This window comes from Necator americanus, chromosome II, assembly GCF_031761385.1.
Source record: "Necator americanus strain Aroian chromosome II, whole genome shotgun sequence".
Lineage (NCBI taxonomy): Eukaryota > Metazoa > Nematoda > Chromadorea > Rhabditida > Ancylostomatidae > Necator > Necator americanus.
Genome location: NC_087372.1, coordinates 4,828,182 through 4,856,112, shown reverse-complemented (window position 1 = coordinate 4,856,112; position 27,931 = coordinate 4,828,182). Strand labels below are relative to the sequence as shown.

Sequence of the window (27,931 nt, the reverse complement as noted above, 5' to 3'; positions counted from 1 at the left end):
TCTTCACGGATAATCCTCGGTTGTGGTTATTTATATCCTGGTCTTTTTGCATTCTAAATAGAAAGCCAACTAGTGGGACCCAGTGATGGAATTGAACGAGAAATTTCTGGAATACTTTGAGAAAGTTCTGGAGCAAACGTGGGATTCCGTAAGAAATATGAGAGAACTTTGGTTTTAACGAATCCTCTGGAGTTTGTTCCAGATTTCGTTTTCGGGGGAGGAAAAACGCAGTGTTACACTACATCTCTGAACGTGAAGTTGTTGCAAGGTGCTGTTCTCTACAGATAAATGTTTGCTTGGATATTTTTCCTCCGTGCTGAGTCTTCATCGCGGCTACTGTAAAGAGAAGTTTCTATGGGATGAAACACCACCTAGGAGATCACCTCTCAACGAATACCTATGGAGAAACCTTTTTATTTTTTAAGGATCTTCTTTACTACGAGAATAATCCTGGAGATGTGAATACGAGCCCAAAGCAGCGTTTAATTATTCCATTACGCTAGGAACCCTTTATGTTAGTTGTCGAACGTGGCCTCTCCATCCTGATTAGAGCGCAGTAGGTCACCGCTTTGGTTTTATTTACCAGAGATCTTCAGCGAGTTCATCGAACGCTGTTCCGCAGTGTTCAACGACCTTCATGATGCAATTTCGTTCCAAGCCGCAGATTTTGCAGAATAAAAACGTTGCAACGACGCTCACTCTTTATGGTGGTCATGTCATTGTTGCTTTCCTGCATTTCGAAGCCATGTCTTGTTTTCCTCGATTCCTCCGCTGTTTTGCTTGATTCCTACATTGTTCTCTAGGATATTCTCGTCAAGTTCCTAGAAAAAGATTCGGCTGTATCTCTTCTTTGATGCATTTGGTTGTTTCGATTTTACTAATTAAGCAATGTCTGGGCCAGGAGAACGTTTCCATGTTCTGGCTCAGCTAGATCATCTGCACTCGAAATATACCGGAACTGGTCATGCAGATACATCACGATATGAGTGGTTAACGAATCAAATGAGAGACACACGCGCCTCTCAGGTATGCTTGTTGATTCCACATATATCTTTCAAATTGTTACTGTTGGATGCAAATCTTGTTGTACTTTTAGTGGATTGTTTTTTTTTATCCTAGCAGGGTGCATTCATCATCGAAAACTAGTAAGGAATTATCATAGTGAGCTTATTTTGACTATGAGTAGAATCAAGAAGGGAACTCTTTGTGTGATCTCTGAAGAGTTTTGCTATACAGTTTTGCTATAGTCGCATCAAAGCGACATGCTGTTCGCTGCAGTTGCGTAAGCGGCTGCGCTCGAAGCGGTACGGTGGAGCGTAGCGGTTAAGATCGGTGGGTGCCCTTGCTAGCACCACCCATCGCTGCAGTTCACGATGCTCCCATGTCGATCCGAACTGCTAGATTCACCTCGCGCCGCTTCAAGCGCCGCCGTAATTGCACCATGCTCTATGTTGTTTTGACACGACTACAATTGTACGCGTATTGTTAGGCTCTTCTTCCAACGATTGATTCTTTTTCTTTTATCAAAAAGAAAATAAACACTGAATTGCACAGTTGGACTTTATAATAGAATCTGGACGTAGTTGGATAAACGCTTAGTGATTTCGATCCAGTCCTCTAAAAATTAAGATATCATTTACATTCCTCTGCGCTATGAATAAATTCCGTACAGAATTACTTTGCATTTCTTTAGAAGTAGGAAAACGTGCCAACCAAGCATTTCATGCATTCGAATTCGATGAATTGATACCAGGCTTGTCCGGGAGGATAGAAACATTGATATGACACATAGGGTCGCGTCGCAAGTCGTTATATATTATAGTTCTGCACACATGTTCATCCTGAAGTCGAACACGTAGGGGCATCCCCGTTAGGATTGACCAACGCTGTGCTATTTATTGTTTATTTAAATTTTCTTTTTTTTAGTCTGTACTGATATGACATGGTTTTTACCTAAATCTTGTTTAGAACCACTTTCTTGTAACTACTTCTCCTACAACATGAGATTCGATAAGGGTTTTTCTATTCCATACTCGACTTCGAAATTAAGATTTGGCACGCATATGAATCAGATGCTTCTTATATTTAGTACCTTAAAAATATTTTTCACTGCCTTAGAGCACAGATGCGATAGCGGGCTTCCACCCTCTCCACTTTTGACCGTTGGGTGGGGAAAGTACCTCTTCACTTTCGGGCGGTTGGAAGAAAGGATCCCTTTACTTTAGACGGTTCGCGAAGGGATCTTCCCCCTTGAGGTGCACCCCCATGAAGAGCCCTACACCCGAGATGGGTCCAGCCCCCCCTTTCGCAGCTATGCCTATGAGTATGACTATTTAGTAACGAGAGTTGCATTCTTCGGCTGGACACCCTTGGGTAATTGGATGAGGAAATGATTTGTAGGAGGATTTTTGGGAGGGGAGGGAGAACGTTGTCTTTATCCAGTCATAGTCAATCTTGCTGATTAAAAAAGGACAATGTCTGCTGTCGCAGCCAGGCACTGCGGTGATTTTTGTTTTCTTGCTTTTGCCGAGGTTTCTCTGAAATGTTATTTATGGCCTGACGTTCCGACAGTTTCGTCTTTTGTTATTTGAAATGTTATTTATGGTCTGACGTTCCGACAGTTTCGTATTTTTGTCAAAGGCCTGAAAATGGTTCGAGGTTTATGATGATATGTATGTCCCATCCCACTCCTTGCTAAGCTTCGATATCGTTCCAAATAAGCCACCCAAGAACTCGAAGCAGGAAAACTAACTGACCAGTCTCACCGACCTACGAGGTTGGTGAACCGACTTCCGCGATTCATCCGTAGCTTCATTCATCGTCATCAAGTCTCCATAGTAAATGAAGAAGTCAACGTCTAACCGTAAAAAAAAGATGTCTTGCGAACTTTCCCTCCCCCCACCTGTAGCACCTGTAGCACCTGTAGCACATTTTACGTGTATTTTTATTTTACGTGTCTCTTCGCAGATACTTTGGTTGCCCTCCTTCTTTTTTTTTCTTGACTATTTGGATTAATTTTTCTTCCTCTGCTCCTTCGTGGACAAAGTATCATTCTCGTTGTTCACGCATTCTGTGCATTGATTGTGTCCACTCAGAGTTAGTGTCAGAGCGTAATTTGTTATTTTGCAGATGCCAACTCATATTAATGTGATGAATTCCTTGTGCTTTCATATGTTGAATTATTAAGTTCATGATAGATTCTCATAGCCTGCTTCTTAGAAACAAAAATGATTGCAAATGGGCAAACTTTATCAAACAAAAACAAAAAAAAACGAAACTTTATCCTTTTCGTTATGAAGTTCCAATGATCATTTGATCGCTTCATTTTTCTCTGCGTGTTTCACTGCAAATGTTCACGTTCCGTTTTTGCTGTTTTTCATTGGTGTTGTCTCCTTAGTTTTTTTTTTCCTTTATACCACTTCCCCGTAGTTACTAGTGTTAAGTTTGGCGTTGGAAAATTGATGAATAGGTGCCAGGTGGAGACCTTTACACTCTGCATTGGAACGCGACCACTGACCAGGAGAAATCCTGTCGAAAGAAAGAAAAAGAAGAAGTTCTTGGGCACCATCTATTGCATATATTTAGAACAGAGTTAGCTGTTCTAGTGGAGTGAATCTTTGCTGTTAGTGGGCTGATTATTCGTTTTTCTTTGTAACTGTCAACTGTAATTAGAGAACTTTGCTCTCACCATTTCGTCATCAGTTGTTAGTGACTCGCACTGTTGTTCTCCGCGGCTTCTCAAGCACACTTTACGCAATTCAATACGTGCTTTTCTGGAAGTGTGGGACTAATGTTGAACTCTTCTGCGCTTTTTAGAATTTGTCATAGCAAAGAAGTGTTCCACTATGTCATATCTATTTTTGCACGTTACGTGCGTTTTAAATGATGTGCACTCTGATATTTCCGTGGTCTAGCAACAACTTAGCAAACATTGCACTGTTCTAAACCAATACTTATCTCTCCATCGCTGAAAATGTTAAGAGATATTGGCTGTGGATCGAAGTTTGAATGGCTTTGAAGAGGACTATAAATTCCTTAAAAAAACGAACTCAGCTAAAGTTTCTGGAAGTTTCTTCAGTGTAATCAAACCAATTTAAAGAATTAAATACCTCCAAGACAAAAATCAACCTTCAACTTGATTATCGTTTAGTTGGAGGAGGGCAATATTCAAGAGTTTCCTATTTCATGGAATACTTATACTTTTATGCTGTGAAGTCGGAGAATTCGGCGAAAAAGTCATTTTCAGATGAGCCACCCAGGTATGACATCGTTTATCGCCATTGTCGAGAACGAGTCTCGCGCCAGGACTCGTTACAATCTTTTGAATCGTATGATTTTACCGTGTGGTCCTCCTCCCGAGAAGTCACCGCTTGATGATTGATTTGATTTCTTTGTCATTTTTTTACTCAATAAATGATTGTTCTCATTTGTTACTTTTAATTCTTGATGTAGTTCTATCTACTGTATTTTTTCCTCTAAATGAACCATGTGCAATCAAATCCAAACTATGGACAAGTCCTGTGATTTTGTTGGTTCGGTGTTTTTGTGTTTCCGACGCCTCTGATTGTAGTTTCATGTGTTTTTGGCAGACAGTTGTTACGTAATTAATGATCTGCCCAATTTCAGCTGGAAGGCATAGTTTTCTGAACTGTGCATGCGTACCTTGCGGGTCCTAGCCACTTTTTCGCTGTTTCCCGTTCGCAGATTTTTGAAGGACCGGATATTGACGTGCGCGCATAACTTGTAAGTTCCATACAATTTGTGTTCTTGTGAGTCGAATTATTGTTGTAATTCGCTGAGGATAATGGACAAAGACGTAGGATGTAATGGAAAGTGATTCATGGCTGCACATAACCTGGGTAGATTACAAGGTGACGGAAACTCTGCCCGCGTTTTTTCTACCGGCGACGACATTTTGTGACCTCACTGGAACCGATTCTGCTGTAATGGATCTCCTCGCTACCATCAAATTCAAATTATAATGGATGCAACAAGTAATATGCAATAAGTATCGCGATTTTAAGCTGGTCTTCACGTTGACTATGGATGTGGATATAGATGGTTTGTTTTCTCGACGAGAATGTGATTTTTCCTTGCTTAAAAAAAGCTAAAAACTCAGGACATGTGTTTTTGGTACTTCAAAATTACCTCGTTAGAACTTTGTCTAAAGTTGTTTCAGAAAGATGTCTACCAATCCATCATTCAAGAACAAACTTTCCAACGAAAAGTCTCCATATCTTCTCCAGCATCAGCACAATCCTATCGAATGGTAAGCCTCTGAAGGATATCTGACATCGGTGTGGTAGTGCAGATAAGATAAAATCCTCTTCATCCTCGTCTGAGGCATTGGAATTTGTTTCATTGCTTTAGTGATAGGACCGGTCTGAATTAAAAACAATAGATAATGTATAGGAATGTAAAGACTTATGGGCAGGGTCAAGCGTGCGTTTAAAATTTCTCGAGAGGCACGGTCGTAAGAAGGCTATCAGAGCAGGGAAATGTTATAAGGCTTTTTAGAAGAGGAGAAAAAGATGAGGGGGCAGTCGATGTCAAACAAACACATGCAAAATGTGAGAAAAATAGATGGCGTGAATTATTTTCTAAAGGTTTTTAAAGTATAATTTCACAGCCTTTGGTACGGGACTTGTGTGCGGAAATACTAAGCAAATGAAGGACATCGAGATTATTATAAATGCGAGAGGTCATGAGTACGAAGACAAGAAAACGGGTATAAAATATACGACGCATTCCAAACTAACCCTGATAGCCTTGTTTTAAAGTTAGTTGATTAAGATGCACATGGGTAAATGAAAATTTGGACCCCCTTTGAGTTTAACTCACTGTCATAACCATAAAATCTAAGCATTACAAATTTCTGCATTATCTTATATAGAAGAAATGAAACTAACCAGAGACTATTTCTCATACTTTTCTTTCTCAACTTCATATTGATAGTACTACTTCATACTAAGATGCTAAAGGAGGCAAACTTCATTTCTTTCATAGCTTGGATATTTCTTCGGCACTCCTTCATTCCAACTAAATGAATACATACATAGTCTATTGAAAGGATGTTTGCTCATTGACAGTCGATGGCGCAGTGTGATGCATTGCTCGTTTTATTCTGACTATCAGGGATCAATCTCACACAAATATGTGGTTTTTGCATTTAGCGTTTAGGAGTTTAAAAAGCACATTTTTCATCCGACAGTGACAATTTTTTTTATTATCACCGGAAAAAGCAATTTCGGCGCTCTCACTGAGCGAAAAAAAGATATCTGCTGTCGGTATTAGCCATTGAAGTAGTACAAAGTTCCATGAGTTTCTGAATAACGACGATCAAAGTGAATTCCGTGTAATAAAGCTGTCACAAGTTTGTAGACAGAAATTTCTTCTATATTACAACAAACCTTGGTGCCTCTAGCTTTCTTGCTTGAAACCTCGTTGGGAAAAATTGCAGGTTTTTCCTCATATTTTCGAGTTTTCTCAACTACTTTTTGAAGAAAGCAGAGCACCTACAAAAACCAAAATTTTGCAGTTAAAGGCATCACCCCACGAATCTAAGGTGGTACGGGTTTCCGGTGGGTTGTGCCTATACGGGGTCGTAGATTGTGGGGAAGAGGGCGATTCCGTCCATCGACGTAAAAAAACCCGGCCCGGAAGATGCATTGCGTGCACAAAGCTGGCGCGTTCCAATAGAACTCGTTGTAGAAAATAGCGCCCCGGAACGCTCGAAGTTGCTCTTCCGGCCGGTTTTTTACGGCAGTTAGGAAGAAATGAGCGTTTCTGCAATCTACGATCCCGTAGTCTTTGACCATCGGATATACATATCACGTCAAATTCGTGAAGTAGTGCCTTTAAGGGCTTTCCTTGATGCTGTATCAAAGTATGGCACTGAATTTTTCAACCATGCTATCTCGCAACGGGAAAAAAGTGCGAAAACTCAGATTTTCGGCAACGCGTCAAAATTTGTACGACTTCAAATAAAGTCCAATAACTTAGCTCCTTGTTTATAAATGGGAATTCTTTTGAAGTATGTTGTAGAAGAAGATTTGTGCTATCATAATCCATTTTCGCTTTCTTCCAAGTAGTTTTTATTCTGTCAGAAGCTAATTGAGAAAAAATTGAGAAAAATGACAAATTTCTCAACTAGCTTTCGGAAAAAATGGCAGAGTATCCCTAAAATAGGTATTTTAACTCCTCTATTGCGCAAATCTTCCTGTACAAAAAGTCGACACTTTTTTCCTTCTCAATCTCTTCTGCACTCCGTTATTCATGTTTATTTCAAACTAATTAACCAGTCCAGCAATGATTTACAGTGATAGCCTTGGCCAGTGGTGAAATGTTCTTCTCAGTATTTTTTTTTTTGCGGTTTTGCAAAAATCAAGATTCCGGCGGGGATCGAACTATTCGTCGTCTTTTATCAATGCCAAAAAATTGTGTGTAGAAAGTAGAAAGCAGTGAAAAAAATGCTTTTAGAATTTGATCTGCTCCGGTACTTGTTGTTTGTTCCACTTTGCAAAATGGGAAAAATTCCACTCTTCTCAGGAATTTCTTCGTCCTCATGTTTTTGTTGATTCGTTGGTATATGGTCGATTTGATCATTCGGGTACTTAACGAGAGGTCATAACGATACTGTACAGTCAGCAAAAATCTGCGCAAGTGGTGTAACTTAACGCTTATTCTGCAAATTCGCTGCACTACTGCTGCTCCGTCGGTACGAATCAGTTTCTCGGGGTTTTTCATGTTCTTGACTTTTATACTTATGTTTTGTACGATTTCTCAAATTCTTCTACTGTTAACTGACGTGTAATTGATGTCTTCCATAATCATCTATTTCTGAAAATTTTGCTTGCGGCAAATTTAGAAAAAACTATCCCTCATTACTATTCTTAGAGTTCTGATTTCTGAATTTGAAGAAATGCTTTAGGTACCCATGGGGCCCTGAAGCGTTCCAGAAAGCAAGAGAACTAAATCGTCCCATTTTTCTCTCAGGTTTTTTTTTCTCGTTTTTTTTTTCGTTGATTGTTTTATCTCAATCGCTCGGTGCTGTTCTAGTGGGCTATTCGACCTGTCACTGGTGTCATGTTATGGAGAAAGAGTCATTCGAAAATGAGGACATCGCTCGATACCTTAACAACCATTTCGTTAGTATAAAGGTGAGAATTTTTCTGTTTGTGCACTTGAAACAATTTCTTTAATTCTAAGAATTCTTCTTTTTCTTTCTATTAATTTTTCTATCAGTCTTCCTATTAATTAATTCTTGGAGCTAGGGAATATTTTAAGTGAGAGCGTTGGGAAATAAGGGTACTTTGAGTGCCACCACCCCAATTACATTTTTTCGGGAATTTTCTATTTCTGGTATTATTTTTCTGATTGGAAATTCATGAGACCAGATGAAGGTGACGTGTTATATTGATGTTTTCAAGGTCGATCGCGAAGAACGTCCTGATGTCGACAAACTTTACATGTCATTCATTCAGGTAACATTCACAGACTTAAATTGAAGGTTTCAGCACGTGGTTTATCGATCATTTTGTTATATTTTATAGGCATTGTCTGGTTCAGGCGGTTGGCCCATGACTGTTTTTCTAACACCTGATTTGGACCCAATCACTGGCGGTACATATTTTCCACCTCATGATTCAGTAGGATCTATGGGGCTAACGTCAGTGCTACGATTGGTAACTGAAAATGTAAGATTTTGAATTCGCAGTTTAGGAATTGAGCGTTGTACACTTCTGCTTGTTGGCGGATTCTTTCATATATTATATTTGTTTGGGTGAAATCCTGAGTTTATTTATATTGTACTGGTAGTATTCTATTCCTTTGTAGTGGAGCGATAGGCGCACCAGAGAGGCGATGGGCGGACAAGGGAAAATGATTACAGATGCACTAAAAAAAGGTACTATAACTAACTTTCTTTCCTGTGTATTATTAGTTTTTGTTCACCATTTTCAAGTGATTTCTGACATATGATGTAAAAAATGTCCATTTTCATTATACTAAGAATGAGTTGCATTTTTTTCTTTCAGATTGTAACTACTAGTTTTGTCGAATACCATCCTTTTAAGGTTATGTTTATACTCACGGCGATGCGCCTCCGCTGGATCCTGTGCTTGCAGGTGCCTTTAAGTATAAAACATCGAATTTCGACGAAAAATACGGTGGATTCGGCAACGCGCCAAAGTTCCCTAAGGCTTGTAAGGCGTTATTCTTGGCTCCTTTTTTCTGTCACGTAAACAGATTCGTGATTCGTGACTAACCCAATGTTCGTGGTTACACTTCAGGCGATCTCGAATATCTAATTTACCATCTCTGCTGGTCTAAAGTAGATTCAGAACGAGAACTGTGCCGTCATATGCTTGATGTTACGTTGGATGCAATGGACAGAGGAGGAATCCATGATCACATTGGAAAGGTACTATTTTATCTGGTTGAAGTAGAGAATGATGCCCAGAACCGTTCTACTGCACTGATTCGTTCTTCTGTTGTATATGCTTTAATTACTGGCAACTGTAGAAGAACACTGGTCGTCTTTTGAAGCTTTGCACAGCGGTCTATTTGTGAAAAATAAACAATTCTACTACAGGTACTATGCCACCATATTTTAGGGCTTCCATCGTTACTCTGTAGATGAAGAATGGCATGTTCCACATTTTGAGAAAATGCTCTATGACCAAGCTCAGTTACTTGGAGTTTATGCGGATGCATGCAGAGTTTGTGGAGATAAGTACAAACACGTCGTTAAGGATATTGCTGAATACATGGAAGAGTGTCTTTCACATGAGGTTCGTAATTTTCGTCTCTAAATTACTGTACATCTTGAAAATTAGCGGTATATCATTTATCTTGATCCCTAACACAGGAAGGAGGGTTTTACGCAGCGGAAGATGCAGATTCGTTACCAACGGCCGACTCAACTGAGAAAAAAGAAGGCGCATACTTTGTGTGGGAAAGATCTCAGGTATATCAGAGAATTTCCGCGATTGCCCATCTAGAAGCAGTGGTTCTTCTATAATTCCAGAGGTACAGTTTATTCACTGCTTTTGTTCAGGTAGAGGAGCTATTGAAAGACCAGAAAATTGGTGACCATCCCGCAGGTGAAGTTTTTTGCGAGTATTTCAACATTGAAAAGGACGGAAATGTTTCTAGTTCAAAGGTAGGTACGCTGATGGCTTCTGATTTCGTCCTTTATCTTCTTATCAAAGACTTGGGGATATCGTATGCATTTGGACAGGCCTATTTCTTTACAGGATCCTCACGGAGAGCTAGTGCATAAAAATGTGTTGAGAATGAAAAGATCGCATGATTACTACGAGAATCGATTTGCTGTCTCAAGTGATGTGCTTTCAGAAGGTATAAGTCGAGCCAAGGTAGGATGCGTCTATTCTGTTTCTCGGTTCTTAACTTGTTTTTTTTTCCTTCCATTGGGACTGTTTTTTTGCTAATTTCCGCTATCATATATTTGTTGTTTCTTCATTTCCAACTTTCTATTTTAGGCCACTCTTGCTGAATTTCGATCGCATCGACCTCGTCCTCATCTGGACTCGAAGATGGTGACAGCTTGGCAAGGGTTAGCCATTTCTGGGTTGTCCAAGGTTTGTTGGAAATGATGCCTTAACACACTATAACAAATATTTTATTCTTCGGTATTATTTTTATTTATTTATTTATTATATTATTTTTTTATTATTTCTAGGCTGCTGTTGCCCTCCAACTTCCAGCTTACATCGAACGAGCAGTAAAAACAGTAGAATTTGTAAAGAAATATCTAATGGACGAAGATGGTCAATTACTGCGAGCAGCTTATAGAGGAGAGGATGGAAGTGTGCAAAACACGTGAGGAAGCGCTTTGTATGCATCAGAAATCTTATTCCTGCTTACTTTTTTAAGATCTGCTCCAGTTCCTGCATTCTCTGATGACTATGCATTCCTCATCCAAGGTTTATTGGATCTCTATCAAGTTAAACCAGATTTAGAGTTATTGAAATTGGCAGAGCGTTTACAAGATGATATGGTAAGTGACATGGTATAATCGGTTTTGAAGTTTGAATTGAAATGGAAGAAATTATCCTCTCTAAGTTCTCACGCTCTTCACCAAAATTGGTGCTCACACCTTCTCTCCCTGCCTTATGACCAGCGGATTTCAAACTAACAACATCGCATTATTCTAATGCCTCAACGTGTTTTGGTGTGCGAGAGGGTGCAGAAAACCGAATGTAGCGGCCAAGGTGGCCAACCATTGGTAATTTTGAAATTAATAGAAATCGACTAGTATTCTGCAGTGCGCAAATTCAACACTTTACCCATTTTTTTTAAACCTGTCATATTTTGGAAAACAACTATTTCCATACTTCTGTGCTACTACAGGAGGAGGCAGTAATTTGGAAGTCGCCAGTTTTCTGTATTTTTCACAGTTCATTCGAATTCTGAAATAGACGAAACCTCGAATCTCGAGGAGAAATTATGTCTTTGGATACTGACTTGAAGAAAAACTATTAAGCAATGATTACAATTTCCTGTTATCACTGCTCATTTTTTCTCGACCTTATCTGACACTATATCTGCGACCATACTGTAAAAAAAAAGCATATTTTTCTTTCAACTTTCATAGTTTCTTGATAAAACGTACTATCCCATCCAATCAGTTGGTTATAGTTGTGCTAAGTATACGTCACGCTAATGTCACTATCGAAATACTTTGTAATTGTAACATGACTGAATCACCTCCCATCCATTCCTAGTGTATGGAAACCTTTCACGACTTCGTTGCAACTTCTTTTCACACAATGACTAATTTCGCATGGACGCTTTTTGATGGAGCTGTTACTGGTTTTGGTATTGAGAAATATCGTTAATGAATAATGGAATTCTGTTGAAACTTGTTGAGGACTCCAAATTTTGGGATACTGAAACTGAGTCTGGTTACTATATCGGGAGTGATCAAGGAGATGTGAAGGTACGCGTCATGGAAGGTATGTCGTTTGTAAAATTATTTCCGTGGAATGTTGAAGCTGAAACCTTGGTGTTTTTCTGGAACTGAAAAGTTCCTGGTAGTAGGTTAAGTTGCACGAGATATTTATTATGAGCGTTTCTCTAGGTATTATAATTTTATTCATGTTTAAGATCAAGATGGCGCCGAGCCTTGCGCTAATTCTGTAGCTGTTGGGAATCTGGTTCGTCTCTATGACTACTTCGAGGCAACAGAATATAAGCGGAAGGCAGAGAAAATTGTTGCCGCTTCTTCGAGCAGGCTCATAAAGTTTGTAGTTGTTTGTTTGTTGTTTGTTTGTTTGTTTCCTCATAATTTTCAGCACATTTCAACACGTTCTCGTAGGCAAGACTAGAAATGTTGTTTCAGATATCCATTTATTCTGACAAAAATGATTTCTGGTTACCATCGAATGGTAAAGGGTTCAGCAGAGGTTAGTATTTGATTAAACCTATTGATATTATTCAGTTTTTCTTCGGTAGAAATGATTGATCTAGATAATGATTGTCGGTAAGGCCTCAGACGAAAAAGTAGCGGCTTTCCGGAAGGAAATTGACTCGCACCATATATGGAACAAGCTGCTTCTGTTTCTAGATCCAACTGAAGGTTAGTATGTGTTCAATCCAACATAAGAAAACCTTATTGGAAATTTCACCAAATTTGATAGCCTATGTTTTAGACAATTCATTCATTACCGACCAGTGTTCGACTTATGCTGAAATGCTAAAAACCAATGAGCCTACAGTGTTCATCTGCCGTAATTTTGCATGTGGAGCTCCTATAACCGGCTTAGCCGAACTGAAGTCGCAGTTGGAAGGACTTGCATCTTAAATTTTACCTCGTTAGAGTAAGAGTCAAAACTCTTCATATTTTAGCGCACTTTGTTCATGCCATTGACAACATCACTATGCCTTCATTATCTCTTTCTAGTGTTTCTTTTCTCAAAACTCATTTTGTTCGATCAAAGATTGCACAAGATTTTCCAGGATTTCCATAGAGGAAGTTCTAACTTTGTTTCTTGCTATGTCGTTCATCACATTGCAAATTTCAGTACTGTTCCCTCATAAGGGTGCCTCAGTAAGGTTTTGGCTGCCTTTTTGACCAATGATAATTGATGGAGAGCACGCAGTTCAAAGAACACAGCGCGAATACTACGGGAAAACATAGCTTTTTTCAATGAGTATCCGAGTTGGAAAGAAATTAGCAAGGAAAAACGATGTTAATGCAATTTGGTCACTGAAAGCATTTGAAGTGTAGCATCCCAGCATTTGATAACAATGGAGTCTTCGCATTTAGTGAAAAATTGCTTGAAGTGCAAATTCTGCAATCGAAAGGCCATAGATAGAGCCATAGAAGGTTCGAGGCAGCGATTTCCATCCCTTACTCTAATACCATTCATCAGATCTTAAAATTCTTTTAGTTAACGTGATATTTTTAGAATATTATATTTTCTTATGTTCATTCTTATTATTTACCTTTTCTAATTTTGTAGGGTTGACTTTGTTCAAATGTAGCTTATTTTTATGTTAGCGTAGAATTTAGTGTGATCATGCTGAGAATGTTATCTTATCATAGATAGATTACGCAGAGTTATTTCATGGTACTCATGCTTCAGTTAATCCATACTCATGGGTAGATTCGTATGATTTGTACAGTCAACTTTATCGTTGTTAGCGTTGTTATATGCTGTTAGCGTTAAACTCTTCTTTGAAAAGTTTTTAGTTTTCATAAAATCACTGTGTAGTTCACCTTTATGAAAAATGCTGTACATAACGCTGTATATAATAATAAATTTCGAGTTTCTTGATCTTTACAGCCGTTGAACCTATGTCGTTCCCTGGAATTTGATTTGATCGGAACTGTAAATAGTCGAGTCATATAAATTAAATTGTGTTAAGCACCTGAGTTGAACGTTCACTGAACGTGGTTGTTCGTCCCATCCCGCATTCTACAGTTTCAGTCGGAGATTCGTAAACAGTGATACCATGATAATCCTTGAGTCGCATAACTTCCACAGAAGTGAATCCAGGTGAGCCGTCAACACCACTGAAATTAATTCAGCGCTTCTAGTGGTCCACTTTTTTCTATTAAGAAATTATACGATGTACGGATAACGGGATCCTACCCAGTATTGCTCCTACTCCTCGTGTGGTCGATAAGAGCTTGAGCGAATATTTGATTCTTCGAGAAATCGCCTTTACCCTGGAAAATTTTCAGAGAAATTTTTAGATGAGCAAATTCCTATCATAGTTTACATTCTCCGGGGGACTACTGTATTATTTTACTCCTTTATCTTATCAATCGAAGTATACGTCAATTTTATCAGTTTTTTTTTGTTTTGACTGCTCACAGTGACTTGCAATTGTCATAAAATTTTGCTGTACCGCCACCCCCATACGCAAAAGTGGGGTGATGTATAACTTCTCGATATATTTCAAATACGAAACGAAATGTGTTTGTGAGCAACAAAAAAAATGCATTCAGTGGTCATCTACCAAACACCTCAAGGATCAGTTATACCGTTTCTTGGAATCCGTGACTGTCTAGGCCTTTAACTCCTGTTGCGCTGCTTACAAAAGCATTCATTGGCATAACAAAAAAACAAAAAATGACATATAATGAACGTAGCAGTAAAGTTTCAGAAATTTTTTAGTAGAAGAAAATAGGAAACGACTTAGATCAATTGCTTTTGTATGATCGTGCTTGCCTTCACTTTCATTAGCGCATTCGATTTCCAGAACGACTAATTCCAAAGTGATTAATCGCATGTCTTTTTTTAACTGAAATAAATTCCTTAAGAAGCTGAAATGGTAGCAAAATATACATAGAGTCGCCAATTACTCGTTGATGTTCTGTCTGGAGTCATACATTTCCTTCGGATCACCGCTTAGAATCGATATCTCTACTGTTTGGTGCTATTATATCAACAAATTAATTAAAAACTGACTCAGCACTATTAAGTATGCGCTAAGTTGTGAGGCTTGAGAAAATATGCAAGATTTGGGTTGTAGGTTTTGCTATTCTCTGACCTTGACGAGATCTTTCGCATCTTGTAACTGTAAACGTTCGAACATTCGAACGATTTTTGTGTTGTCCATTTGTTTCATGCTGGCACGATTCACGAGTATAGGCTTGAGGTAGTTGTTGTTCACGTACTGGAATCTGGAAGACAAAAAAGTAATCGTACCTGCTTTGCATCATTAGTTTAACAATTATAGAACTTTGTGGAATGGCAATTTGATTATGCAGTTTGATAATCCATGGATAATCATATACGGAATCTTTTCAGTTTTTGAAGTAATCTGCGCTACCTCAGAGTGTATCACCAAATGTCTGTAACTACATACGTGTCTCTAATCCAATGATGTCCTTTGAACCCTGCAATATCTTCCATACCGGACATTGTGTAGTCGATAAGCTGCAAAAACATAGATTTTTATGTTTTCCTTTATCTCATTACTTGCGAGATTATTCTGAATGCCAAAATGATCATCTTCACAAATTGTACAACAAAATCGTGGAAAAGTCGATGGATGCGCTTTTTTACAAACGAAAATATTTCAGAAATTCAATTTCTTATGTCTCAAAGATCCATCACGGATGTCAGCTCGGAAGGAAGTAAACGGTCTTCGGCGCTCGCTGTTTCATGAATTGGTGGTTCATTCATTTGGAATCTGAAGGGGGATGGGAGGGAAGAGGAAGGGGAGATTTATTTTGCCCTTTTTAAAACTGTTCATCTTCGCTAAAACTGTACAAGTTACATCAGTTCTTCGCCTTTCAACTTCTTTCTTTTTCTACGATGGAAGCTTTTTAGCTCCACAGAGAGCTTCAGTGACTGCCACTGACCACCGGTCTCATGGTCTCAGTCGAAAAAAAGGCTGTATCAGGTACAAAACAACGGTGTCGGCACATTATCTCACCCAAACGTAAGCGGTACTCTACACGGTTTTTCGAATTATCTAATTAACGACCGCAAGAAATTACCGTAATCTGATGAAAACACAAATGAAATTGGCAAGAGAAAAATCACGCGTTCTCAGACGAGTATCATCAGGGTAACCTGATGGGAATTATTCATTGAAAAAATTATGCCCTTCTCATGAAGATTTATGATGCTCTGATTTGCCCAGCGAGTAGTTCATAAATCTATTCGAAAGAAAGATGGGGCTATAAGCACAGAATTTGTTTTTTTTGTGGACCTACCTCCTGATAGATATATTCTGTCATATTTTTCTTGTGAATATTCTTCTTCTCCACTTGTAAAAACTCAGCTATTGGTTTCAAAGTGATTCCCTAAACATCTTTTTATGTTACGAAATACGTAACTACATCGAGAATTCAATCCGATTTACCTGTAAGAAGACAGTAAAGTAAATCACAACAATACAACTTGTGATGAACATGTTCTTTGCTGGAATGTTCGGTAAGGCCACCACAAGACCGTAAGCGATTGCACCACGGAGACCACCGTAAGCCATGATAAATTGATCCACCTGGAAGATTCAAGGCAATCATGTGTCGACTGAGTCCTGCTTGAAAAGTTTAGCATCGCACAAACCTTTGAGAACTTGTTGAGACGGTATTTGTTCAGCACAAAACACATAACAACAACACCAAGAGTACGATAAATAAGACAAAATACGGTGGTTAACACGATAAATGGTGTATCCCAGTGATGATTGGATGAGACAGTGGAAAGTCCGAGGAACACGAAAATAACAGTTTCAGAGCACATCGAGAGAACCTTAAATTTTGACTTTATTTTCGTAAACATGGTATCTTGCTTCACTGAATTAGTCCTCAGCGGAGATTCCTTTTCTATTCGCTATTTTAAACGTAGAGTTCGGGTTGTAGATTACGGAAATGAGTCTGGAACCGCTCAATTCTCTCGACTGTCTTAGAAAAATGGCGTGGAAACCGCTTTATTTTTTACGACGTATGTTAGAACGTGCACCCAGAACATTTACATGCTCCGGTTCCCTCAGCAACCTATGCATTGGTTTTACGCGAATAGGCTGGTGAGGAAATCTCATTAGTGTTCGACCGTTCGCTCGTAGATGCTGCGCGTTGCAACTGATTTCGTAGGAATGAACGCCATCTTCCACAACGTTTTTTTCACGACCACCAGGAGAAGGTGAACGGAGCCACACTCGTTTCCGTGATCTACAATCCGAACGTAACGCTTTTCTTGCGGTTTCACTGCCATGTAAATTCCTTGCTACGCTGCCTTTAAGAAGCACTGTACGTAAAAAGTCCGAGAAATGACAAATGGAACAGATGACGTTAGGATAAAATGTAGTTGGGGGCCACTCAGTGGCGCCCTTATTTCTCGAGGTAAATAACTAAATCAATCGGACTCCTAAGACCTAAGCGTTATTGTTAGAGGATCTATGACATGTAAACTAAAGTTACTAAAAGAAAAAATAAAAGTTAGAGCGTCGAGAAATAAGCGCGCCACTGAGTGCCCCCCCACTATATTTTCTCCATCTTCTATCGTTCGCGTACGCTCGTGGATCTGATGTTCATTCAATAAGCCGTACATTGGTCCACTTGCTCACTTGTCCGTCCCTAATACAGTCATTTATCTTTCTTTTATTCATTCATTCACTCATTCATTCGTCCATTCATTCACTCGTGAGGGGATGCTTTCAAAGAATTCGCTGAGTACGGCACCACTTCTGATCTGCTGGCAATTTAATTGATAGTGATATTGAGTTAAATAATAGTTAAATAATAAAAATAGTTAAACAATATTGAGCTAAAGTTACTAAGAGAAAACGTAAGTTAGAGAGCCGAGAAATAAGGGCGCCAGCTGAGCGTTCGTATGTTATATACACGTCAACTGCTCCGCTCAAGACCCAAAGTGAAATGAACTGTAAGTAACAAACGAATTAAACCTTTATGAAGTAGTTGATCGAGAGCAATGCTTGTTCCGGGACATTTGCTTTCACATATTGTTTCATTGCAGCCCCACAGAACACTATGCTGAACTAACATAACAAATTAGACTGGTTCAAAAACAAATTCACAGCAAAACGCTGATGAATTGCTTGAAAGCGATTTGTTAAGCTTTCCACCTACACATTTACTTCCATACTTGGATTTCAAGTACTAAACATTTTTAGAATATAGATGCTTACGCCATGATACTGGAGAGACCGAACATTTCGGATATCAGGTAGGCAACGAACGGTAACACAATAACAAATACCGGATTGAGCACAGTGACTTCAGCATGATGCGTGTACCTGCAAATGTAAAATCTAAGAGAAAGAAGAAAGACAGATAAAATTTATTTAGAAAAAAAAAGAAGGAAAGAGAAATAAGGAAGGGCAATGCTTTAACTAAGTAGATGAAAAAACCGGAGGCGAAGGCGAAGTTAGGGAGCTCTGGCACTCAGGACCGATAGTCGGGTTAAAATGACCTGAAGCTGGGTGCAGTCGCATGAACGACCGTACGGTTGAGTACGGGGTTGCGGGTGAATTTCGCTGCAGGGATGAGTGAAAACAACGAGGGTCCCACCTCGATAACGACCCAGCTACTTTCACTGCCCCCGCGCTTCGATTGCCGTTTACGCAACTGCGCTGTCTCAGGTCATTTTGACCCAATATATAGTAGTTTTTACGATGTTGAGAACTAAGAGCAACTGGAGAGAACGGGAAAAGCAGAAAAGAGTGGAGTCTTTTCAAGAAGTTATTGAAAAAGCCTCGTTAAGTCGCCCGAGGTCATCACTACTCGAAGTTAACCATGCAGCTCGGTCTTCTGCCGTAATATACGCCCTTCTTCTGTTCGACAACTGACGAATCTTTTTCTTTCTAGCCCATCCCATCGAATAAAATCGAAGTCGGATGAATCTCAGTCTAATAAATTAACTGAAAACAAAATTACTTCCAGTTCTTGTTTACGCCATAATTTCAGAAACCGTAAGCGGTGCGGTGGAAGCGATGCGGTGAAGACAGCGGTTAGAATCGAGTTGGGACCATGGCGAAGTGCAGAGATGGATGGCGGTGGCGAGGATCCTTGCACGGTCCGAACGGCTACGCATCGCTTCGAGCGCTACCGCTTACGCACCTGTCCGTGCTTCATGTCGTTTTCACCCAATTTTACACTTGGAAGGATGTCCATGTAACCGCTAAGAACACCGTGATCTATGGCAAAACACCACGTGAGAGCGACTACGTACAAACTGTGTTTCTTTATACTTTTCGCATGGGACGGTGAGCGCGTTAGTGTAGAGCAGTTTATGCCTTGTTAAAAGCAAAAAGTCAAAAAGAGTTAAACGAGGGTCCCACTGTGCTAATCACGACTGCTTCTTTTTGGCAGCACTACGGGGCTGGGGTATGAGGGTAAAGTGTCGTTGGGGGCACTCAGTGGCGCCCTTATTTCTCGAAGTAAATAATCAAATCAATGGGACCCTAAGGCCTAAACATTAGTCTTTAAAGGACCTATGACATGTAAACTTAAGTTACTCAGAGGAAAAAGTAAGTTACAGCTTCGGTAAATAAAGGCGGCACTGAGTGGCCCCCCACCCCAACAACACTTTCCCCCGGGGCGCAGGAAGTAATCGCCAATTTTTGACCGGACTGTGCACTAGTAGATAAAGGATAAGGATAAAGTCACTGGCGTATCAATCCACTTGGGATGCGCCAACGCGTTTTACTGGGATTCGTAATCGTTGAGGTTTTGGAACGCGTGTTGGCCTATACAATGACTTGCGGGGGCCAGCCGATGATCAAGTCAGTGTTTTATCCTCCCAGACAAGTCTGGTACCAATTTATCGACCCCGAAGGGATGAAAGGCTTGGTAAGCGGTAGGGCGGTTTCGAACCCTCGACCGTGTGGCGCACTAGTAGATATGAAACACAAAACGATTATGTGACACATGGTAATTAGTCCCACCCCGCCCTTAAAATTAATAGTAGACCACGATCGATATTGTAGTTACACAGTAAAACATTTCTTTCCTCTATGAGAACTGTGTGTTGGGTTGGAAAACAGAACCATTTAAGGAAATAATCAAGAAAGCTATAAGTTACGGGGAGAAATATGGAAAGGACTTAAAACTAGTTTTAGAAGTAATTAAAGTGGATACAATGAAAAAAAAAAGAAAATAATTGGAATTTAATCAAGAAGAATCTGTCAAGAAGAGGACTTACTTCGTTATGAAACTGGCACACAGAGCAACCAGCAGACCAACACCGATTCCACCGAAACAAACAACGAGATATGAGATGCCGCCATTCACGTAGTCCATTGTGATGAGGTTTTCCGTTCCAATTTCAGTGAACGAGGCAAACATACGATAGAACACCTTTAATGACGCATGATAAGATTTCTCCATGTACAACTTTCAATAAACTTACTATTATCCTTTATTATCAAGCAAAGACTCATACACAATCGCCTGTATGATCGTATTTGCATTTGCACGAAGTGCAAAATATAGTAGGGTCAAAACGCCTTGAAGCATGGTGCAATTGCGTACCCGTCTTCTCGAGGCGATGCAGTGGAGTGGAGAGATTAGGACCGTACTGGAACCCTTGCCGGCGCCAGCCATCGCTGCAATTTGCGATGGTCACACCTTCGTCACAACTGCTGCTTCCATCGCGCCGTTTCGAGCGCGTACGCAAATGCACTGTTTCATGTCGTTGTGACCCTACCATACGTCCGGATAATAACAAGAGTGATTGCTCGAGTTCATGTGTTGTTTATTTGAGATCGTCCTGAAAACCGGCGTGAGAAACAGTTTGTTCTTACGAGTTAAGTGAGAACACGCCACAACTGTGCACGCGCTGCATCGTTGAGCGAGCGGTCGAAAATCAATGAGATCTCCTCGGCAGCCTATTCAAGCAAAACCAAGGAATAGGATGCTGAGAGGACCGAAGCGTGTACAAGGGTTGCGTGCTCTAACGTAACTCGTAGGAACCAAAGGTGTTCCCACGCCCTTTCTCAGGATGATTCGGAGGAATTGAGTGAGAGCACACCCATGCTAGTAATCTGCACACAAACTCTATATTTTCCCTCAGAAATCATAATATCGTCAGTTTCGTGACACCGCTGTCTTTAAAAAGAAAGTCCAGCCTGCTCACAATTAGTAGGGTTATCTTTGGGCTTATATTAATTTGTGCGGACTAATACTAATTTAGAGAGAGAGAGAGTAAACTGTCATTGTCGATCTCGTTTAGTTCTCCTATAACTGTTTTTTTAACAGAGCGGTGAGGGACTCAGTTGAAAATTCATATCATTAGGATTTTTGTCTTGAACCCACTAGCGTGGGTCAGTCGGGATGTATGCGATCAGGATTAGCATTAGAAATGGAACACTATAATTTTAGAGGTGCAGAAGAGGCAAGAGAAAACAAAGAGTGATTCGCTACGATTCCATTGGGGACACAGTTTGCGTAATGTCAATCCACAGGTTCTCCGGGTTTTTTTTCTGGAAATTCGAATACAAACACTGACGAGTTTTTTTTTTGTGTTGCCGACGATATGTATATTTTATGGATGTATTAAGTTTTACTGTAGAAATTCACTCTTTCATGAATGCCTGAATCAAGAAAATATTCGAATTGATAAAAATATTAATTTACTTACAACAGCCACACCATCGTTCAGTAACGATTCACCAAAGACACTGATGAAGAGCACTTCGTTGACCTGGAAATCTTTGAATTATACAATGACCCATCCCTATGTTTTCACTCTTTCCAACTGAAGAAATCCTAGAATTCTCATAAGTCGCGTTTCTTCGGCACTACTTTCATTTACAATCTGCAACATTGCTTCCAGAGCTGATAAAGGAAGAGTCGTTAACGCATGCGTGGTCGTAAATTAGCCCATCGTTTTACGACAGATCGTTATTGATCGGTTGATTTTTTTCCCTGACTGGCATCATAGGCACCAATGAAGATCTTTGATGGATTTGATGAATCGATAAAAGAGACCAGAAGTTTCGGAGGAATGTCTAGAAGTTTGAAGGGAAAGTTTACATGAGGCTTACTAATATTTGTATTTATTTTATATTAGTAAATGATTATTAATTACTAAATTAACCAGTAATTATTAGTTAATTACTAATTAATAATGATTATTATTAAGTATTTATATTTTTGAGCAATGAAAGACTACTCCAGACAAGTTAGTTCAACCTTTGGGAGGATTTCAGGGTAATATTGAGCATAAGCGTAGAAAACAAACACAGGAGAAATACTAGGACGATATTTTTAAGCATTAAAAATTTTCAAGACATTCATGATCTCCAATTGCGATAATACTACTTACCTTTTCACAGTATTTCTACAGAGCAGTTATTAATTTCCTAATATTTGTTGGTTCAAAAAAAAAAAAAAAAACATGACACTCGGTGCATTTGTGTAAGCGATGAGGTGGAGCGCTGCGGTTAGGATCGTGTAGGGACCCTCGCTAGCACTATTCATCGCTGCACTTCGCGATGGTCCCATCGCGATCCGAACCGCCAGCTTGACCTCCCAGCTTTCGCAACTGCACCGATTTTAACGTCGTTTTGATTCTACCTTACCTTAATTTACAAAAATCAGACAAGATGTGAGGTTTTATGTAAAAAGAATTTTTGCCTGGATGAGGTTACTAAATAGCTGAAATCATGGAATTACGTACTTCTATTTCTACGGGATTGAGATAAGACTTGAGCTTGTGTATTCACAGATTAGATAGGCAAAAATACATGGATTGTTTGAAAAATATGTCATCCTGTATTCTCAATAAGATGAAAGTAGATGACAGAGAACTGGGAATGTGTCCAATGCAAATGAATCTTACATAAGGGATCTAAGCCGTAGAATATTGGACGCTAAACTCAGTGAGCACTCGAAAAGTAACCAAAAAATAAGAAATGGGAAAAAGAAGAGAGATAGGGAGGAAAGGGAATGGAATTCGACTTTTAGGTAGATATGGTGTAGCAAAATGGAAGCCTTCTACTATGGTATTTTATACGTTGATCACATAAATTTGCGCTAGATTGTTTCAATTGTGGAACATTCACGAAAATACCCTAGTATGAGGTGAGAGTATTCAGATATTTTGCCTTTTAAAGATTATGCAATATTCTTAATAAAAATTCCAGATAGAAAACTGGGAGCAGTGCTCCCATCAGATCCAGAAAAATAAACATACCCCCAACTCTTCAAAAATGACAATAACCGCCACTGGATCGACATCAGCAGCGACCGATCCAAACAGAAGTAGATGAATTAGCGGTGTTTCAACAGAGAACAAACCGGTTAAAGAGATTGCCCACAGAGAAAGTGCTGGAATAATAGTATGTGTTAGGGTGACATCTACGAGAACATCAATAAATGATCGAACTTTGTGTGAATTGATTGATCAGAGGATCACAAAGAAGTTAGATTATGACCTCTTGCTCATATTCAATATTTTTTCTATTTCTATTTTTTATTTCAATATTCAGTATATTAATATACTTCAACTCCTATTGATTTCCTTACCAGCGAAATTCTTTATTCACTATTTATTTATTTATTGTTCTTTATTCACTATTTATTTATTTATTGTTTATTCACTTCTAGAATGGTTAGTATTAACATTAGTACAACAGTATCCTTCTAATTTTTTCTACTAAAAACAAGATATGATTTTTTATGTCCTTATCCTCTAGCTTATCATCTATTTGGTAACATTTAGTGTTTTTTTTTCAAAAATATTTATCACTTTAACGTGAACCAAACACCTCACCTACGTTTTAAATCAGCTTTAATCCATAAAGTATTCTATCAACTGTTTTGAAGTACGTCATATGTTAGTCTATTTGTTACATTTGTTATTTGTTTGTTAATTTGTTTCGTTTTTGTTGTTAATTTGCTTAAATACATTAATTTTTTCATAGCACCTATATGTTTTAGCAATGAAATTAATTAATTAATTTAACCTAACTTTAGATCACTGTGCTACTTTCAAAAGTTCAAATAGAGTTTGTTGTGGAAGTTAAACCGTTGTCGTAAATATGTAAACAAATGAAAAAAAATAGTATCACAATGTAGCTTCCTGTGCTCTCCTAACTATCGATTACTCTCGACTCAATGCTGCACAAATCGATAGTTAGGAAAGCTCACTGAATTACATATTCTTTCTATGTTCCGATGTTTTGGATTAACCGATAACTGAAAAGTTTTCACGCTGTTCCTTTGTGTCGTTTCCAGATCCCAAATCCTAGGATAAACAACACGGATCAACTCACAAATAGCAACAATATTGAACGTGGTTCCTATCATGGCAAAACAGAGGATCGATCCGAGATTGTCGAAGAACTGTCGAGCCGGCATGAAGTATCCTGGATTTAAATGAAATTTAATAAATTAAGGACCAATTTGAGTGCTGTTTATCTTCTTGCGGATGTCACACCCATTGGAATGGAGCTGTCAAATTTTTTGGTATCTGACAAAACAGTTCCGTTTTTTTCCTGTACGATCTAGTCAGTTTCTTTTTCAATTTCAATCAATTTCTACATATTAATATAATTTATAATCCTAGTCGGAAGCAATGATATTGATTGATTTTCGCGGATTGAAATGAAATGAATAAGCTAACCTGCGTCGAACACTAACGGTGGTAGCAGATAAAGCATGAATACTTCACTTCCCAAAAAGAATTCATTCTGAAAGAATAGGTTTCTGTTTTCATCTTTAACTTTCCGAGAAAAATGAAAAAAAAAACACCTAGGTAACGTACTTTAGCTACACCTATGAGGTTAAATATAATTCCTATGATGAGACCAATCATAATAAGTAGAGCTGAATCGGGGAACATCTCTGTCAGGTGGGGAATAGCATGGAAAACTGAAATCGACTCGATCGATTTATGAATATTTACTGAATTGAAGATAGAAAGTTGTAGTTTTAAGACTAAGACTTACTTATTTTAGCTATACTAGCGCCAACTAGCCACAGGGAAACAGTCAACGGCACTTTTACTTCTTTCCATTTGAACAATGCAATCGGATATCGCGTCAGGGGCTCTTCCTCTTCTTCATTCTGAAATTTTAATTTTGCTAATAATGAGCTAATAATAATCGAGAAGTTTAATTTCGAATTTGTGTGTTAATGCTTGGCATGGTTGAGCTAGGAAAACCATTCTAGTCGTTTACGGGGATCTCTACACGCAAGTCCCAAGACGCTAAAACCTAAGCACAAGACAGTAGGCAAGGTATGCTCAAGAACATCGCATCACGAAACTGACGTTGTGTGGAAATCTGATGGAAAACACAGAATTCGGAGTGCAGATTACGGATATGAGCGCGCTCACGCTCAATTCCGCCCAATCCTCCTAAAAACAGCGTGGGAATCGCCTCAATTTCTATGAGGAACATTAAACTGCACCTCCTTGTACATGCTCCGGTCCCCCTCAGCAGCTTATTTATGGGTTTTATTTGAGAAGGGTGGCGAGGTGATCTCATTGATATTCGACCGCTCGCTCGAGGACGCGGCGCGTGCATAAGGATCGAGCGTCCTTACGTGCGTCGTGGGAACAAATGGCGTTTCCCACGCCGTTTTTTTAGAATGACTGCGGGGAATTGAGCAAGGTCGCAATTATATTCGTAATCTACATCCCTAACTTTATGTTTTCCATCAGGTTTACACAGTACGCGGTAATTTCGTGATACGCCGCTTTTAAGGGTATGCTCGCTGCTTCCATGCAAACGTTTCATTTATTACGTCCGAGCATCGATTAGTCATGGTTGCACACTGTGGCGTAGCTGCCTTACGGTGATCCGCTTCACCGTTTCGCCCCATTCGATTTACAAGAACTTAAAGGACAGTTTTCTATACTTTCCAACAAATGTCCTATTTAGTTTATCGGGTCCTTGCAAAAGAGATGCACCAGCACATTAAGATCTACTAAGGAGCAGTTCCAGGATGTTGTTATTGACGATAAGCTCTTATAAGAGAGATTGTAGATTTCTAGTTACGGTTCCTTTCTCTGCGCCCTTTGTTTTTGTTTTTTTTTTTCTATTTTTACTGTCGAAAAAAATCATGTAGGGAATCAAACATGAGATTTTTCCACAATTATGCAAATAATGAATACATGAAGATATCGGATGGCCAAATAATCACATACGACATACATCACACTCTGCTGCCAAAGTGATTGCAATCGATAATCCTAGCATTAACAACCATAACCAGGATCTATCCATGATGTATGCGGCCTAACCCTGTAATCGTTTCTCTATGATTTGGAAGAAGAAAAAAACAAAGAGAAAAAACGAAGGACAACTGCGAAAATATAGAAGAATTTGCCATAGAACATACGTGATTGTGACTAATAATAGTCATTTTACATTTTTCTTCTTTTTCTATTTTTATTTCACCGGACAAATATTTTGTCAAATATAAACAGAAGTATCCATTCTATCATCCATTCTTCTCTAATATCTATCGTATCAATCGGTTTGGGATGCGCCTATGTGTTTTACTGCAATTCCTGATCGTTAAGGTTTTCGAACGCTTGTTGGCCTATACAGCCACTTGCGGGGGCCAACCACTGTTTGAAGTTAGTGATTTATCCTCTCAGACAAGTCTGGTACCAATTTATTGACGTCAAAAGGATGAAAGATTTAGTTGGCATCGGGACAGTTCCGAACCATCGACCGTGGGGCCCCAGTGCTTTTAGTGAGTGAAGAATCATTTAGCAAATCACAATTGCTTAGAAAACAGAATCAGAAAACAATGAACAAAAAGTGGCGATTTCCTTCAAGAAACATCAAAATATTGTATGTACGTGTATAAGTTCAATTATTTACTTATTTTATAATTTTATTATTATATTGGGGCGGGTGTGGCGCAGTCGGTTAGAGGTCCATTGTAGCCACACGGTCGAGGGTTTGAGACCGCCCTAGTGCAAACCAAGCCTTTCATCCCTCCGGGGTCGATAAATTGGTACCAAACTTGTCTGGGAGGATAAAAACTCTGACTTGATCATTGGCTGGCCCCAGCAAGTCATTGTATAGTCCAACACGCGTTCCAAAAACCTCAACAATTACAAATTCCAGTAAAATGCCTTGGGCATCCCAAGTGGGTTGATATGCCAGTGCCTTTATCTTTTATTATTATATTTAATTGATATTAGAAATTCTATAATTTTATAATTGAATTAACGAGTCTTTGGTTGAAATTATCAAATGCTATGTAAGAATTTAATGATTTTCATTCAACTAGCTAGGGATTCCTTTTGCTAGAATTTCCAATGTGTCATTAAAGAGCTAATAGAGCAATAGTGTCAAAGCGTGTGAAAACAAATTCTGCAGCGTTCTTATCAGAGAACCTGTGGATGGGTAAATACGTTTTATTTTCTATCAATGCGTCAACTCAGCCACACATTCTCATGTGCGATTATGAGACCAGCGGAGTTTGCTTGTGTTCTTGATTTGAAATTCAAATTAATTTAAATTAATCAGAGAAAACAATGAATAAAAGTCGTAGAAGGCAAAGAAAAAGAATGTATGAGAGTCTGCGTCCATAAGATTTTTTTTTTGAGAATGAAAAGCTAAAACAATGATTTAAAATGATTTGTTACATTGTAAGAAAACACAATGAATCTTTTCGATGAGAAAGCGAAAAAACAAAGATAATTATGCACATCTAACTCCATTTATCTCTAATTATCTACCTGCAAGGTTGTACCTTGTACTGGCTCAGTAGGAGGTTCTATTGCGGACGGAAAATTTCTATGAAGGACTGATAAAACCTAAGAATACGCCAAAACAAAACAATTTAACAACTACTCAAAAAATCTCCTATTATTAATCAAAGAGTTTTTTATTATTATCTTTTACCTTATCGAATCAGAAAAATCATGCTTTAATTTTTCTTTAAATTTATAATATTGATTGGATTTGAATACACACCGTACGTAAATGCGATGAGATTTAGAAAACGTGGCTTGAA

General features: G+C 38.9%; 3 protein-coding genes across 3 annotated transcripts; 2 read left to right on the top strand and 1 right to left on the bottom strand.

Moving 5' to 3' along the window:
* Positions 1 to 888: 888 nt before the first annotated feature.
* RB195_016880 (uncharacterized protein) lies at positions 889 to 4,381 on the top strand (the record flags this gene model as incomplete). The annotated part of the gene is made up of 2 exons (XM_064183615.1): positions 889 to 1,026; positions 4,247 to 4,381. 2 exons carry the CDS (start codon positions 889 to 891, stop codon positions 4,379 to 4,381), a joined length of 273 nt encoding a protein of 90 aa, XP_064039496.1.
* Positions 4,382 to 4,654: 273 nt separating this feature from the next.
* RB195_016879 (uncharacterized protein) lies at positions 4,655 to 12,826 on the top strand (the record flags this gene model as incomplete). Its single annotated transcript, XM_064183614.1, has 21 exons — positions 4,655 to 4,743; positions 5,180 to 5,269; positions 7,931 to 7,995; positions 8,059 to 8,159; positions 8,430 to 8,483; positions 8,553 to 8,696; positions 8,836 to 8,905; positions 9,075 to 9,203; positions 9,291 to 9,421; positions 9,615 to 9,791; positions 9,869 to 9,967; positions 10,058 to 10,162; positions 10,257 to 10,376; positions 10,503 to 10,601; positions 10,703 to 10,842; positions 10,897 to 11,020; positions 11,894 to 11,978; positions 12,130 to 12,265; positions 12,365 to 12,428; positions 12,493 to 12,601; positions 12,675 to 12,826. The coding sequence occupies 21 exons, from the start codon at positions 4,655 to 4,657 to the stop codon at positions 12,824 to 12,826; spliced, it is 2,283 nt and encodes a 760-aa protein (XP_064039495.1).
* Positions 12,827 to 13,820: 994 nt separating this feature from the next.
* On the bottom strand, positions 13,821 to 26,181 carry RB195_016878 (uncharacterized protein; the record flags this gene model as incomplete). Its single annotated transcript, XM_064183613.1, has 18 exons — positions 13,821 to 13,832; positions 13,897 to 14,041; positions 14,121 to 14,197; positions 15,025 to 15,157; positions 15,343 to 15,413; positions 16,199 to 16,288; positions 16,348 to 16,488; positions 16,554 to 16,739; positions 17,893 to 17,980; positions 18,136 to 18,243; positions 20,151 to 20,305; positions 21,588 to 21,650; positions 23,145 to 23,278; positions 24,226 to 24,318; positions 24,576 to 24,642; positions 24,717 to 24,823; positions 24,901 to 25,018; positions 26,110 to 26,181. 18 exons carry the CDS (start codon positions 26,179 to 26,181, stop codon positions 13,821 to 13,823), a joined length of 1,860 nt encoding a protein of 619 aa, XP_064039494.1.
* Positions 26,182 to 27,931: the final 1,750 nt, after the last annotated feature.